Source organism: Pararge aegeria, chromosome 13 (genome assembly GCF_905163445.1).
Source record: "Pararge aegeria chromosome 13, ilParAegt1.1, whole genome shotgun sequence".
NCBI lineage: Eukaryota > Metazoa > Arthropoda > Insecta > Lepidoptera > Nymphalidae > Pararge > Pararge aegeria.
Window position 1 is genome coordinate 2541757 of NC_053192.1, and position 16259 is coordinate 2558015.

Here is a 16259-nt window from a genome sequence, read left to right on the forward strand (position 1 = left end):
GATATCTAGTACAAAGTTGTAATAAAACTAAACTAAATACTCAATAATCTACTCGTACACGTTTACATTTCAGTAGAAATCATGTTGGGTAGATGGTTGTCTCCAACTAAGTTGGTTCGTCTGTTGGCGGCGCTAACGCTTAGTTGTAAGTGCGCCGGTTGGGTGCGCCACCCTGTATTGGGGTGGGCGCGTTTATCGCATTTCTTTTTCTTATTTATTTTTTTTATTTGAAAAGAGACGACTGTTTACTTTGTAGAATAAACTCTAAGAAATCATTGAGATATTTTGTTTGCTTGCGAAAACACTTGACACCTGTATTTACAAGCATCACTGTGTAATCTTATAGTGCATACGGGCGCACAGTGTAGGTTTCACAAATCAGAAAATTGATTAATGAAAGTTTCGTAAGAATTACGTCAGAGGCATATCTTTTTTGAAGACGTGTCTAAGAGATAGTCGGTACCTAATGTATTTTCGCATGCACTGTGTGATATCTTTGGTATGTTTGTGAATACAATTGTTAATCTCCAAATTTTAAATGTTGCTCGGGATATTGAGACCCAAGTATAACATTCCAATCTTAAGCACAATACAAAAACTGTTTCCCTAACCGATTTCGACCACGGTGGACTATCTCTAGAGAGACATATTCGACTACGCGGGAGCAATACTGCACAAGTGCACTCACAATTCCCTTACTCTCATACCCGGGTTCGGAAGCCCCGACACGACTGCAGGCCTAGCAGGAGACAAAAATTATATCCGTTGACACGGGATATAATTAACGTGTCCACCTGCTTCAGCACGGTAACATGGAATAGAAGATTAACCCTGTTTATTATTTGGATATTATTTCCACTTGCGTACCAGTGCTCTGAGAGTTGATAAAGCTGTGGGAGAAGATGATTTTATCGTTTCCCTGGGGAGGTTATTGTCTCCTGGTCATGTTAGCCGTGCTGGAAAGAGGTCCAGCGTGACTGAAAGCTTAACGTGCTCTCCGAGGCATGAGTGTGAATCACCACCGATTTCTAAACATCTATCTGGTATCTACTGAGAATTTCTTGCTAGAAAACCCAATACTATTCAACTCAACATCGGCCGACCCAGGGATAAACCCAGGACTTTAGTTGATCATGTTCAGAGTCGGTTCCGATCCTAAGACTAGACCGATAGACCAATAACCAATTCATAAATTAGCGCCATCTTTTAGAATACTCATAAACTAACACGGACCGCGTAAGAACTAACAATATTACATTACCTTTTTCGAATGGCTATATGAACCAAATATAAATGTAAAAACTGGTAAGGGATATAAATAATGAGTACAATTGAAGCCAATTCAAGTGAAGTCTGGTGTTTTATCTGGTTTTGGCTTGTCTTTGGCCGTGGCTAGTTACCACCCTACCGATAAAGACGACGTGCCGCAAAGCGATTTAGTGTTCAAGTGCGATGTCGCGTGGAAACTGGGGGAATTTCTATACTCCCTAACAGATTAGCCCGCTACCATATTAGACTGCATAATCACTTGCTACCAGGTGAGATTGCAATTAAGGGCGAACTTGGAGTGGAATAAAAAAAAGTCTGCAATAAAAAGTTGTCATATCTGCCCGCATGGTGCTCTTTTAACTTTTTAGCACCAATAGGTGTCATTTTATTCCAATGACCCAGTACATAAGCCACATGGTAACGGCCGATCGGAACACCACCTCTCCTCTTTCCGCGGTTATCTGATGAGGCGACTGAGAGAATATACCAGAACGGGAATCAGCGTTGGTACTGCTACTTTCTAATGCGATCCCCCGTCTACCCCACAAATAATTAATCAATGCTTCAGACCAAAATTGTGAAGTAAAACTCGACAGTACTCTTACGAAGGGTCCATAACTGCGTGGGAAGAGCTATATTTAGGGAGTCGAAGACATGCGGTATTTATTCCGATCCTTGCAAAAAACCTAGGACCTATCGCTGGACATCCATCTGTTGAAATTACGATGATGCAAACTAATTGTATATTGTTACGTACATTTTGAAGAGCTGTTAAAAAAAATCCCAAGTTTTGCACTTGGGAAAATTACAAAGTAACTTATAACACGTCGAATGGAAAAGCGCACGGAGTGCCCATATGGAATTTTAGGTGGCATTTTAGTATTCAACTTTCTTCAAACTTTCACTACAAGTTGCCCTCGACTGCAATCTCACCAGCTGGTAAGTAATGATTCAGTCTCAAATGGCAACAGGCTAACTAATTAAGGGAGCACATATTACGAATCCATAAAGGCGCATTTTCACTAGGCGACATGTCGCAGATACTTGTCGCTCGACATTCACGTAGTTGTCTCTGCAAAAGTTGTGGGACAATGTCCCGCGACATATGACTCGTTCACATTGGCCAGTCGTGATCAGTATGTCGCCCGAGGAAGTAGTGTTGTTCAGTGCAGCTTACATAATTATTCGGAAGACATTAGCAAAACGTAAAAAAAAGAGGTGGTGGGTCCGGGAATATTTGCTCCAAAGGGAAAGTTCAAGTTTAATAACCAGTCTTCGAATGCGCGATGGATCTTTCGAAAATTTTACTAGAATGTCTAGAACCGATTTTGAGATACTTTTAAATATGGTTGGGCCGGCCGTAGTCAAGCAAGATACAAAGTTTCGGAAATCTATCGACCCTCACATCAGACTCGCTATAACATTGAGATACTTGGCAACTGGCGATAGTTATGGTTCATTGTCCTATACTTTTAGAGTGTCAAAATCAGTAATTTGTCATACTATACCAGAAGTTTGCAAAGAATTGATAAAGGCATTAAATTCTTTTGTTAAAGTAAGTATTTAATATTATTTAATCTCATGTACCCTTACTTACAGTAATAATACCATAAACGTTTACCGTAAGTAAGGGTTACGGTAAACTATATTGGTATTTTAAATTTTATATTGATACTTAATATTGTATGTTAATTTATTAATATTATTCTTGTATTTCAGACGCCAACCGATGTAAATGAATGGAAAGAGAAATCTCGTAATTTTGAAATATTATGGAATTTTCCTCACTGCATCGGAGCGATAGATGGAAAGCATGTGTTACTAGAAGCGCCACCCAATTCTGGCAGTGATTATTATAATTACAAAGAGAATTTTAGCTTAGTTCTCTTAGCAATTGTGGATGCTGAGTATAACTTTGTATATGTTAATTGTGGTGCAAAAGGGAAGTCGTCTGACAGTGGAGTATTCCAGGAGACTACATTTTATAAAGCACTTAATGAAGAGCAACTGAATTTACCAGATCCTGAGCCACTGGTCCAAGGTGGTCCGAAAATACCATACGTTCTAGTGGGAGATAGTGCATTTGCACTTTCTGAAAACATGATGAGGCCCTACCCCGGCATTCATGAAAAGGGAAGCTTAAAGCGGATTTTCAACTACAGGCTGTCAAGAGCAAGAAGAATTGTTGAAAATGTTTTTGGCATTATGTCTGTAGTGTTTCGCGTATTTCGTAAAGCTATCCCATTACGTCCAGTAAATGCTGAATTAGTTGTAATGGCTTGCGTGTACCTACATAATTTCCTGAGACGTAATACAACTTCAACCGCGAGGTATACACCAAATACCACATTTGATTTAGAAGACGCTGGTCATAATGTTGTGGAAGGTTCGTGGCGAAGGGAGTTGACAAATAATAATATGAGGAACTTAAGTAGGCAAGGCAGACCTCCTCCTCAATCCGCTCAGACAATAAGAAACCTCTTTGCTGAATATTTCTGCAGTGCTCAAGGAAGTGTCCCATGGCAAACTATTCAATCATAGGCTGCAAGAAATTTGAATGATGTTTTTTATAGCTTTGGGCTAAAGACCAAGGAATAAATGATAATAAACTTAGCATCATATAAAAAAAACTACTAACTAATAAGTTTTCATTATTTTTAAGTATTTATTAACTATTATTTTTTAAAAATCTATGTTTAAGTGACAGAAAATCAACGTTATTAGTATTATTATAAGTATTATAATTATTCTTTGTTCTGCGTTTCTGATTCAAAGTGGGAAACTAGTTCTTCAATATTCTCAATTTGTCGTAATTCTGTGAAAGTTGGTGCAGTTGGTGCTTCATTATCATTATTAACATGAGAAGCATTAGCAGTTACTATATCATCATTAACAGAATTTGTCGAATAGGATGACTGTTGAGGAGCAGAACGGTATCCATAACTTTGAGTATGGCTTGAATTACTTCCCGTTTGGTATTCTGCATAGTTGTATTTTCCCATCCTAGCCTCTAATAAGATATTATTAATAAAGTACTTCGCCTGTAGCACAGCATGTTCATTCTTTATATTTCTTAACTCAGAAGCTACATAGTCGGCGTAAACTTGAAATTCGTCTTTTGGTTGATCCATCCTGGCTTTTGCGCTCTTCATTATTTCATATACCTCACTCAGATCATCTTTTTTCCTTTTATTTTGAGTATTTGGAAGCGGCACCGGTATTGGTTGAGTTGGTAATGGCGGCGACGTTGATGCCTCTGGTGGTTGCGTTAATACTTGCGATGCCACTGGTATTTCTTCGAGTGCCACCGAACTTTCGGATGACTATAAAAGGAAAAAATCAGTGTAAAACAAACATTAAATCACAGTTTCGCAGGCGAAGAACAAAAGACAAGAAATAAAAATAAATTGTATAAAAAACTACAGAGATTTTAATTGTGCATTTATTACCAAAGGAAGATTATCTATAGAATATAAGCTGTATTTTTATACGACTGCTTGAAAAAAGGAGTATATTGTTTTCAGGGTTCAAGTATGTATGTATGTATGTGAGTTCCTATATTCCACCATAACTTCTATACGCCTGAACGGTTTTTATGAATGAGGTATTGTTAGAATCCTTAGCTTATTACATAGGCTAGTAAAATTAAAAAAAAATTGATGGGGTGACTATGGTCCCGCATTAAAGACTGAAGTTGAAAAAATTTTTCGAAAATGAGATTAAGTATACTATCATCAACTAGAAAATGATGAGTAGATTCCAAAAATATATAACACTATAGTTCAATATCCAGTGATGCACAAAAAAAAATGATTTGTAAACTGGTACAAAATAAAAAAAATAGAAACAATATTAACGGGAGCTTACCTGAGTATTCATAGTGTCCATACTGCCTGAACTTGTCGACCCTTTTACTAGGAAAAGCAGCGAATCATACGCAAACCAGGTACTTTTGTGAACATCCCCACTTCCACTTCCAGTGGATTTTGAGCTTGCAATTTTTTTTCTCTCCCTGAGAAACTGAGACCTTAAGTTATGCATTTTTCCCTCGACGTCTTTTCTAGGTATATCTAATGTAGTCGCGATAGATTCCCATGCATCATTTTTTTTAATTTTGTTTTTATAATCACGATGTGAAGTGTCCCACAATAATTGCGAATTTTGATACATCTCGATCAGGGTCAATATATTCTCGTTGGACCACACTACTGCCATTTTCGCAACACAAAGCGACACACGTTTTCACCACTCAAAGCCTGTCCGGCGACTGTCGAGGGACACGAAAGTCGCGCGCGTCGACGCTCGCAGACCATCGACTAGCGACAAGTTGCGCGACCCGTAAATGTCCCAAGCGACGTCGGACGACGTCGGGCGACATCGCGCGAGACACGTGAATTTCGTGTCGAGCGACAGAGTCGCGCTACAAATGTCCCCTAATGAAAATGCGGCATAATCATTTTCTACGCGACATCGTACTGGGAATATAATCGCTTAGCGTCTTTGTCGGTGCGGGTATAATTAGCCACTATCTACCAGACCAGAGAAAATTGAGAAATAATTCCCATATATCCTGCCGAGATTCGAACCTGGGACCTCGCACTTAAAACCATAGCGCTCACCACTGCGCTAGGGAGGCCGTCATTAAGGACACTAAATAAAAGAACGAATGAATGATTCATAAATTTATTCAACGTCTCTTCTTGCCGCCATGTTTGGGTTTCCCCTTCCCTTTGATGCGGCGCCGCACGCCGGCCGCTTCTTCGGTATCGTCGTCCGAATCGGCCCCGCGCTTCCTGCCTTTCGCACCTTTCTTATCTTCCAACTCCTTCATTTCCTGTAAAATTAAGAGGAATGGATAAACTCTCATCTAGAGTCTATGCATAGAAAATTATAAGTCCTATAAAAAAAACGTTTCACGAACTCTTGTGATGTTTAACGACGTAAGGCGCCGTTTGAAGTTATGACGCCGATCGTAAAGTTGGGCCACTCGTAAACTGACATTTATTTTGACAGATTAACCTTAAATCCATACGAAAATTGAAAAATATGATAATACAAACACAAAATACCACACCGTGTGGGAAGAGCCAAATACAAGTTAGGTTATAAGAGTTGGCTAGTGAAAATAGATGGTTGGAAGGTATTATTATTATTTAACTCTTTATTGTATACCACAACATTAACGTACAGGATATTTTTTTTTTCAGTGGGGATATTTTAATATGTCATACATTAATATGGGCGGATAATTATGGGCACCATACAATAGTTCTCAGCTGTTAACTTGGGATGCCACACATTACGATGTATTTTTTTTGAATCCTCTACAAGTTTGCCCATGACTGCAATCTCACCTGGTAGTAAGTGATGTTGCAGCCTAAGATGGTAGTGGGCTATTATTTATTTAGGTTAAGTAGAGTAGTAGTACCTATTACGAGTAGCCATGATTTGCTTATTTAATGCTCGGACATGCTAAAAAAAAAATACGAAAAATTTACCGATACCGAACCACCAAAAAAATTCGCAGTGGTTTCAAAATTATCCTGTACACGAAAATACAATAAAAACAGAAACATAAAGAAAGAAGTAGAATACAATAGGCGGCCTTATCGCTTACGGTAAATGTATGCCTGGATTTCCTTTGATTAGGCGTTACTTACTTAGACATTGCCTTGTCTGTTAGTGAAAACGGGCACAACTTGATATAAAGTCTTAACTTACAATTTTAGTAAGACGTTGCGCCTCGGCCACTCTCTCTTGCAGTACCATGACTTCGCTCTCCTCAGTTTTGTACAGCGGAAGTTGCTTGCCAATAAGTTGTTCGATACGCTGATACAATTCCACGTCGTACTGTAATAAACAAAACATATTGCGACGATAAATACATCACCACATCTCCAAAGTAAGCGTAGTTTGTGTCTTGGGTACTAAGATAACTGGGGAATATTTTATATATAACTAGCCGTTGCCCGCGACTTGGTCTGCGATTGATTTTACTTTTGATGTGGCATTAAATTTAGTTGTAGATCTAAAAATGTTAAAGTATTCAGTATTGCCAAACACTCATCCCCTCTCCCAAAGGAACCCAGCTTAATGTCGGAATAAAAAGTATCCTATATTACTTCTGACAATTCCAAGAATATGTTTACAAAGTTTCATGAGGATCGGTTAAGTAGTTTTTGCGTGATAGCGTAACAAACAAACTTACATTGATATTTATAATATTAGTAGGGAAGTAGGGATATACATAAATACTTATAATGCACAAATAAACACCCAAACACTGAAAAACATTTATCAAGTCACTGCGCCAATCGGCCGAAAACACATAAGTTACAATATCTTAAAAAAACGTACATTCGGCTATCGGGTCAAGAGTTTGCAAAGCGTTTTTGTTTATATTCATAATAATAATAATAATAATAATAAAAATCCTTTATTGCCATACACTATTGCTAATACAAGATTAATAACTAAAAGAATCATCCATTAATATTAACAATATGGCAAATGGCCGCAAACTCAGCCTTATGCTGTGCATTAGCAACAATGCTCAGCGCTGATTTTCAGTCTGCACCAGTATCCGACTGAGCAAACAACCATAACAAGCGGTTGCCAGCGTTCTTCGTCCGCGTATCACAAATCCTGTGAGAACGGTTTCTTTTATTTCCTTTAACTAACTCTATACATAAGTAGGAACATGCTAACCCGATATCCTCTTAGACTTTATCATTTACCACGATCCCCCGATTATATTCCTAGGCATACATTTACTTTTTCACTAGGCAACAGTTGAGCTATGAGTTGCTTATCTTGTCTATGAGTCCTTGCCATAAGTTGTCAAATTTTATGTTGGAATCTGACATTTGTCTATGTTTTGACATTAACAGGCCATTTTGTATTATTTTAAGTTTTATTTTTCTTTTGAATCGCGCGTGCGGATCGTTTTAAAGCTCGTGTCTTATTATTTTATGTGATGATAAGACTGTTAAGAACTTTTTGGACTGTTACCAAGGTGAACCAGAAATTTGGGACCTGAATAACCTACCTTAGTATGTTCATTAAAACATTTCGAAATGTAAAAAAATGTGACTGCAATAATTTAAACATTAGAAGAAAACTTACAGTGCAATATACTAGGTTACATAAAATTCATAATTCGTTTAAAGGAAATTGCATACAATTCTACAAAACTACCCATTGACATCTTGGATATGTCTCTTAAAAAGTTCAAAGTTTGTATTAAACGTTAGCCTATAGAAAAGTCCTATTATAGTATAAAAGACTACGTAATCGATTAAAAAGGGTGTGAATCTATCTATAATCTAACCAGGTTGCTCTTCTAATCATTTTAAATGACAATGTGAGAGGGTGATAACAAAAAAAAACACCCGGCTAAGTTAGTTGTGGGCTTCTTCTTAGACCAGGTCGCGTTTGGAACCCTCGGAGCTTAAGTTTTAAGTTATACGAATATGGTTATCGCCATCATCTCACTACCGTAATGTACGCACCAAAAGGGCCACCTATGGGCCGGCCTACTTGTATAAAGATATTTTTGACATTGACAAAAAAAAATTAGCGCGCAGGGTTGGCGCCGCGTCCGTGCATGAAGGGCTAGTCGATGAAACATTCACAAGGCATCCGATATAGCCATTCTGTAGGTTACCTGTGCAGGTGAGATTGCAGTCAACGGTTAACTTGTAGTAAAAAACATAGTTTGTTACCTGCGAGACGAATGTGATGGCTTTGCCAGCCCGGCCCGCTCGTGCCGTCCGGCCCACGCGGTGAATATAGTCCTTACTGTGCAGCGGAATGTCCAGGTTGATCACCACATCTACGTGGGGGATGTCTAGACCCCTGCGGACAATAACGAATGTTTGTGGCAGTCTCCATATTATCTAACTAGATGGCGCCACACAGACGCGCGTCGCGCTAGCGAAGTTCTCACAAATAAAGAAAATATACACAAATTCTAAAGATGAATGGTCGGACCCTGGTCCCCGAGCACAAACTCCTTATTCCTATTTGAACGGTTGTGCGCCATATCACCATAAAATAAATAATACATAAATCTAGCACAGTACTTTAATGTTGTGTTACATAGTATATAACACAGCATTATAGTAACATTGTAATAATATACATATAAATATTTATGTATATTATTCATAAAAATATTCATTGGTCATCTCAGTACCCATACCACAAGCTACGCTTACTTTGGGGCTAGATAGCGATGTGTGTATTGTCATAGTATATTTATATATTAATTATACGCTACGCAGCTAAACAAAAAGTATCCAACCCACTAGCTAGTTCTGAGATTTCGGGCCTTACAAAGAAACGTTAACTATCTCCGACATTTAAAAGGTGCTGTCCGATAAAGTGTGACAACCCTGCATAACTATTGCGCCGTTATGCTACATTTATTTACCAAAAATGTCTCAAATACTCCAACTTTAGCAACTGTCAGTTTAATACAGTGAATTTAAAATCCGACTTTAGACATAAATATATAATTAAATTAAACTCTTTATTGTTGTTGTAGAACTTTTTTTTTTCCACTACAAGTTAGCCCTTCCCACTGCAATCTAACCTGGTGATAAGTGATGATGCAGTCGAAGATGGTAGCGGGCTTACCTGTTAGGAAGTATGTTTGGTAGTCATACCCCTAATCGGTTACTAGCGACATCACACCGGAACACTAAATCGCTTAGCGGCAAGTCTTTGTGAGTAGGGTAGACCAGAGAAAATTCCGAAATTATAAATTCCCAAATTGCCTCTGCTGGGAATCGAACCAGGGACCTCCTACTTAAAGCGCTCACCGTTGCGCCAGGGAGGTCGTCCAAAACTAACCACTGCTGACATTCTCATTGTTAAGAAAAGTCCTGAATAAAAAAAGAATAAAAAAAAAAAACCCAGGCTGACCCCTAAATGTTGACAAAGGCGATACAAGTTCACCCAGTTTATAGGTAACGCTATGAAAAGTGCCCTTTGACGTGACATTGACGCAATATTTGTGCTCTGTGCACGTATAAAGCCATTCACCTATAAAAAGAAGAAGAAATCTTTAGGAACTTATTAGCACAGACCGAGATTAGTGAGAGCGCACCTGGAGGCCACGTCGGTGCAGATGAGCACGGAGCGGTTCTTGCTCTTGAACTTGTTGAGCGCCGCCAGCCGCTTGGGCTGCGACATCTGCCCGTGCAGTGGTACGGCGGGCACGCCTAGAGCACGTAGCAGTAGTGCGGCACGCAGTGCACCCGCGCACGTGCCCACGAACACGATGAACGAGTTGCCCGCCATCTCGTTCAGTATGTGCACCAGGTACACGTCCTGCCGACACAATCACCGCTATAGCATTCACATACAACAATACAGGGTAAAATAAAAATTAACAGAAAGCTCTCATTCTGTAGTTATTTACATAAAAACTAACAACGTTTGTTCTACGACTTTTTAAAATTCAATATTATTTTTATCAAACAAAAAAAATTATAAATGTGTAACTTCTGTAAAGTTACATTACACTGTGAAACCAAATACATGCGATTGGACAACGTAACGTAGTCGGGTCAGTGACCGCAAGATATCGTGGTTCGCGCGATTTTACATTACAGAGTAGTAAAAAAGTAGAGTATCTATGTAAAATATTGAATATTTAATAAAAAAAACTATCGAGTTGTAAAAGTTGTCAATCTTTCTCTTATTTTGTTATTTAACACTGTGTCCCTAGTTCTATATTCAATATCTTATCACCATCATCATCATATCAACCAGTGGCGTTCCTAGGGTTTTGAATTTGAGCAAGCCCAGTTTCCTAAAGGACAAATTTAACTCGTCATGATCTCTAAGTCACCATTCTTGTGCTAAATGACAAACAATATCAACAAATCTTTGAAAAACACTACGATTAATGTCAGCACGCGAATTATGATTTTAAATTTCGATTGATAATTGATTGGATAAAGTAGTTTCTATGCGCTGTTAGCCAATATTAAAAAAGTTATCATAGAACTTCAAGTGTTTCTATGAGTTCTGCTCTCTTTAATTTTTATGATTCCTGGTAATTTAAGTCATAACCAGCCGCGCTCCAACCATTCTTTTCATTAGAAAAAAAATATGCCATACCAGCAAACAATTTATTAGAATGGGAGCATCAAACAGAGTTCTACTACTCTCTAATTTGCACACAATTTGAGCTCATATTTAACAATATTTACTTTAATTTATAAGAAAACAAACCAGTAAAATGCACTATTCAACAAAAAAAAACAATAATAAACTCCTAACTAGTTACTAACCAATAATCATGAATCTGTCAAGTGTCAACTAGTTGTAACGCAAATAATAACACGCGTGAAGTTGTTTCAATTCGCTCGCTGGTCATCTTCACTAACTTCACTCGTAAATCTCCATACTAAATTATTAAATAATCTAGATTGTCTATGCTAAATACATTGAAATTTCTATGAGAGAAAGCAGTAAAATGAAAGCCCCATATAAGCAAATGAGTGTGAGCGAGACAAAGCGAGACAACGATCGCGTACGAAGACACGCGAAGAGCGCGATAGTTCGGCGGGTTGCTACCACAGAGTCTACCTGCCATAGTATAGTAGTGCTTTAGTAACGGAGACAAAGAGTATATACCTTATTGAGCAAAAGTTAAAACATTGTATTTATACCCTCATTGCTATAAAGTTTTAATTATTTTGTTAACTTCATTTCGGAATAGTCGAGAAAAATTTAAAAGAGATATTTATTTTAACGCAAGCCCGGCTTTTCGGCTTGTATGGAAGTACCGCCACTGATATCAACCCATTACCAACCCATTACAGGGCACGGGTCTCCTTCCACAAAAAGGAGTCCACCACACTGGCCCAGTGTTGATCAATGGACAAAAGTGGATTAGTTACTGTAGCCATGCTCAGTCAGCTGAAAGACAACTATCAACATAAACTGTAGAAGTTATTTTATTGCTTCTTGCTGTGAAGTCTACCAATCAGCAATTAGCTAGCGTGGTGGAGTTCGGCATAAAACCCACCTAATTCTGAGAGGCGACCCATCTCCTAAAGTGGGTTGACATTGGGAGAATTATTCTGTTTACTGATTTTTGAAATTTTCCTTAATAATTTTACAGAAAAAAAAAAGTTATCCAACAAAAGTCCGGAATTGACTTTTATGAGAGAAAAAAACCAGGTGTACCATTATATTATATATATAACGTGTAAATGAAAACCAAAATAATACTTCACAGGCTTTAGAGGTACATTATGTACTGTCTCTGAGTCTTATCAATGAAACCGAAAACCTAATAGTATTTGAGTAAACCACTGCAAAGTTTTTACTAAACGAAATCAGATATAGCCCACACAGTGGCGTGCACTTCATATATGCACAAAAGCACTGCATACCCTAAAATTGATATATAAACCCGTATAGGAGGAGAATTTTAGCCGTTATATTCAATTTTCCTGCAGTATGCATACCCTGGTAAGGAACCCAATGCACGCCACTGAGCCCACACAATATCACATGCAAAATTAAAATCATATGACTCCTGTCACTTTATTAGGTACGCGTCGCGTAGCGTAGGTACTATGCGCGTGTCAGTCTTTTATCTTTGTTTATAATTCGTTTTTATGGAAAATTAAATATGTTTCTTTCGAATTTAATATTTTTACAGGGTGATTCGTTATGAAAGATACTTATGCATCCTGCAATATTATTTCGTATTTCTTTTAGATTTTGTAAAATTATTAAAAGTGTGCATACCTTATACTTCACAGGTATAAAAACATAGTACTGCTGCAATTTCTCAACAGTCTGATACTTTGTAGAAACTTCAACTTTGACTGGGTCTTGCAGGGAAGCTCTTTGTAGCTTCTGCACTTTCTTAGTCATGGTGGCAGAGAATAGGTAGGTTCGACGCTCCCTTGGTATAACACGCAGGATCTTATCCACTTCTACTTCAAAGTCCATGTTTAGTATGCGGTCTGCCTCGTCCATTACCTAGAAAATATTGATAAACAAAATTATGATAATGGCATATTAAGGAGAATCGTGAATATTAAGGAAAGCCTGGGAGGCCAAAGGCAACATGGAAGCGATGTCTGGAAGGGGAAATGAAGGCTTCCAATTTATCTAAGTCTGCAGCTTGGGATAGGTTTGGATGGAAAAAAGTAGTTGTGGTTAGTTACGCACCAACAAGTGTTAGAGGACTCAAAGAAGAAGAGAGAGAAGGACAATTGTATTTTGTTTCATTTGATAATTGACAATCGTTGTATGTTTTGCAACACAACAATAGCATGCAAAATGTATAAATAACTTTTTATGCCAATATCATTTGTTATAAACTGTAAAACAGTTGTAAGTACTTAAACTAAAGACATAATCTGGTATATTGACAAATATATGGCGCTAAGCGATTTAGCATTTCAGTAGGATCTCGCATAGGTTTAATAAAACTGGTTTACCCATTACCATCCTTGCATTACCATTTTACAGCTCATTCAAATTCAAATACTTTTATTTGCATAAAACATTGTAGGTATTTGCATTTGCATTATATTTAGTCATAATATATGAAATGCAAATCTTAATTGAAACAAATTCATTTATGTAATAACTAAAAAAAACATCAAAATAAACAAAATCAAAATAATCAAAATAGTCGGCTGAATATAATAAAAAATGTCATTAATTTTACTGTATGGAATAATAAATTTATAAACATGGAATGTCAATTAATAAAATAACACATAAATTACATTAGTATCTAAATAAATTATATTTTGTTATTCAAGAACTCCCTTACCGAGTAATAGCATTTATCAACCAACCAGTCACATAATTTTGCCTTGAATTTCAAAAATGGCAAGCTTTTCTTAGCCTGTTACCATCTTAGACCGCATTATCACTTAGCAGCAGGTGAGATTGCAGTCAAGGGCTAACTGGTAGTGGAATAAAAAAAATGATCTTCATGTTCACTGAAGATGAAAGACACTTACAAGATACTTCAAAGCTTTCAAATTGAATCCTTTAGTATTCTGCAGGTGGTCCACAAGTCTGCCTGGCGTTGCAATGATGATGTGGGGCTTCTTGGAGAGTGCTAAAGCCTGCGCCACCATGTCCATGCCCCCCACTATCACTGCACATTTCACTCCAATGCTCGCACCTGGAATGATTGCCATTTAAAAATTTGCAACAATAACAAAGTCCGATTCAAAGTTTCCAGCAGCAATCACAGCTTCGTGCAGATAGTTAACTGTCATCCCACTGATTAGATGTTACCAAAAACTGAATTCTATTTATTGAAATGCATGGAGTGGACTGTACTTACATATTTTATGCAATAAAATAGGTAAAGGGATAGAGTGCATTTAAACAGTATTAACAGTAAAATGAAGTAAAAATGTATTAATTTACTAACTTGGCAAGATTTTAAAAACAAGCTTCTTAGAAAATTTTGCATTTTAATTAGCAGTCAATTTACTTAGTTTAGCTTTGGTTATCTTCTTCTTTTGCTTTTTTTAGGTTTTAGGTGTGCCAAATCGGCATGTTGTACTTCGCCAATGTCACGTATTCTTGGAAGATCCACAAAGGTGATTGACAAAAGGTAAACATTATATAACTATAGCACTATACTTTTTATAAATCTTAGTATTATATGCAATGGAGTGTGGTCTTTGGTAAGTGTTATAATTCAAAGAATTTTTTTATTATAAATAATAATGGGATATATTTAGAGTCTAATTTTGTTAGATTGAATATATTTACATAAAAATTCTACACAGCAACGAAAAACAAGCATAAGAAAACTTTGGACATTTAATGGATATTCCCCATATTAGGAGGAAGGATGTTGATTATCTTCAGAGCTATTTTAACTAAAAAAAATATAACTTACCAAGTGCTTCAAACTGTTCTGATATTTGGAAAGCCAATTCTCTGGTAGGTGTCAATATTAGTGCAAAGTATCTTTGTGGGTTTTCCAACAGCGATTGTAAAATTGGTAGAGCAAACGCTCCTGTTTTGCCCGAACCTGTTTCTGCTAGTCCTATTATATCTTTGCCTTGGAGTGCCACTGGTATTGCTTCTTTTTGGATCTTTGATGGATTTTTCCATTTTAATTCTGCACATGCTTCACATAGTACATCTACTATACCCTAAAAATATTATTAAACATCATCATACTTAAGAAATATACCACAACCTGTCATAGAGCAAAGAAAGTATCCCAACTGACTAATGTACTCAGTGGCATGAGATGCAAAATTTTTTTTGAGTATTAAAATTTGATAAAAACATCAATTTGTTTACTTTTATCTAGCTTAGGAAAAGTCATAGGAGCTAATGCGCTGCGCTGCATGGAATAAACATGTGTTGGAATAGATAAAATGGATAACGCAGGGTACTTGCAGGTGAAATTATTATTACTTTCTTTACGATCTCGAAAAAGAAATAAATCATAAACAGTCCCAATAAACATAACCTAAAACGTACGATTTGATCTGATAGTGGATACCGTTATTTACTATCAATTCTCTATTTATTACTATTTCTGTTTAATACTATTAGCAATAAAACCAATATTTAAGTAATAAATACGCTTTCATTCAAAATTCTATCCTATATTTTATCCACTTACTAAATCTTTAAATGTGACAGTTTCTTCCACATTTTCCTCGATTTTGGGTTCTTCTTGTTGCTCTTCTTCTGAACCCGATTCTTTGTTATCACTATTATTAGTATCACTATCCATAGTCATGATTTCAGCGCAATACACTAATATTAAAATATATTTTGTTTTACAAAAACATCTACACAACTTCTAAACTTCAAACACATGCTTTCTCACTTGTCAGTTGTCAATGTCAAATTGTCAAGTGATAACTATGAAATGTCAATGTCAAAATATCAAATAGTAACCAAAGACTTCCAACTCTACCCATAAACATAGACTACTTCACACTCTCGGTCAGGAGTCT

The 16259-nt window shown here is 37.0% G+C and overlaps 3 protein-coding genes across 3 annotated transcripts; 1 reads left to right on the top strand and 2 right to left on the bottom strand.

Moving 5' to 3' along the window:
• Positions 1-2355: 2355 nt before the first annotated feature.
• On the top strand, positions 2356-3917 carry LOC120628876 (protein ANTAGONIST OF LIKE HETEROCHROMATIN PROTEIN 1-like). Its single transcript, XM_039897529.1, has 2 exons — positions 2356-2824; positions 2989-3917. The coding sequence occupies exons 1-2, from the start codon at positions 2375-2377 to the stop codon at positions 3808-3810; spliced, it is 1272 nt and encodes a 423-aa protein (XP_039753463.1). The 5' UTR covers positions 2356-2374; the 3' UTR covers positions 3811-3917.
• LOC120628878 lies at positions 3911-5716 on the bottom strand. Its single transcript, XM_039897530.1, has 2 exons — positions 5137-5716; positions 3911-4592 (listed from the first exon to the last, which is right to left on the bottom strand). The coding sequence occupies exons 1-2, from the start codon at positions 5482-5484 to the stop codon at positions 4014-4016; spliced, it is 927 nt and encodes a 308-aa protein (XP_039753464.1). The 5' UTR covers positions 5485-5716; the 3' UTR covers positions 3911-4013.
• Positions 5717-5936: 220 nt separating this feature from the next.
• Positions 5937-16129, bottom strand: LOC120628695 (probable ATP-dependent RNA helicase DDX47). Its single transcript, XM_039897259.1, has 8 exons — positions 15920-16129; positions 15179-15437; positions 14280-14446; positions 13045-13281; positions 10382-10605; positions 8994-9126; positions 6991-7119; positions 5937-6103 (listed from the first exon to the last, which is right to left on the bottom strand). Exons 1-8 carry the CDS (start codon positions 16037-16039, stop codon positions 5957-5959), a joined length of 1416 nt encoding a protein of 471 aa, XP_039753193.1. The 5' UTR covers positions 16040-16129; the 3' UTR covers positions 5937-5956.
• Between the last annotated feature and the right edge of the window lie 130 nt (positions 16130-16259).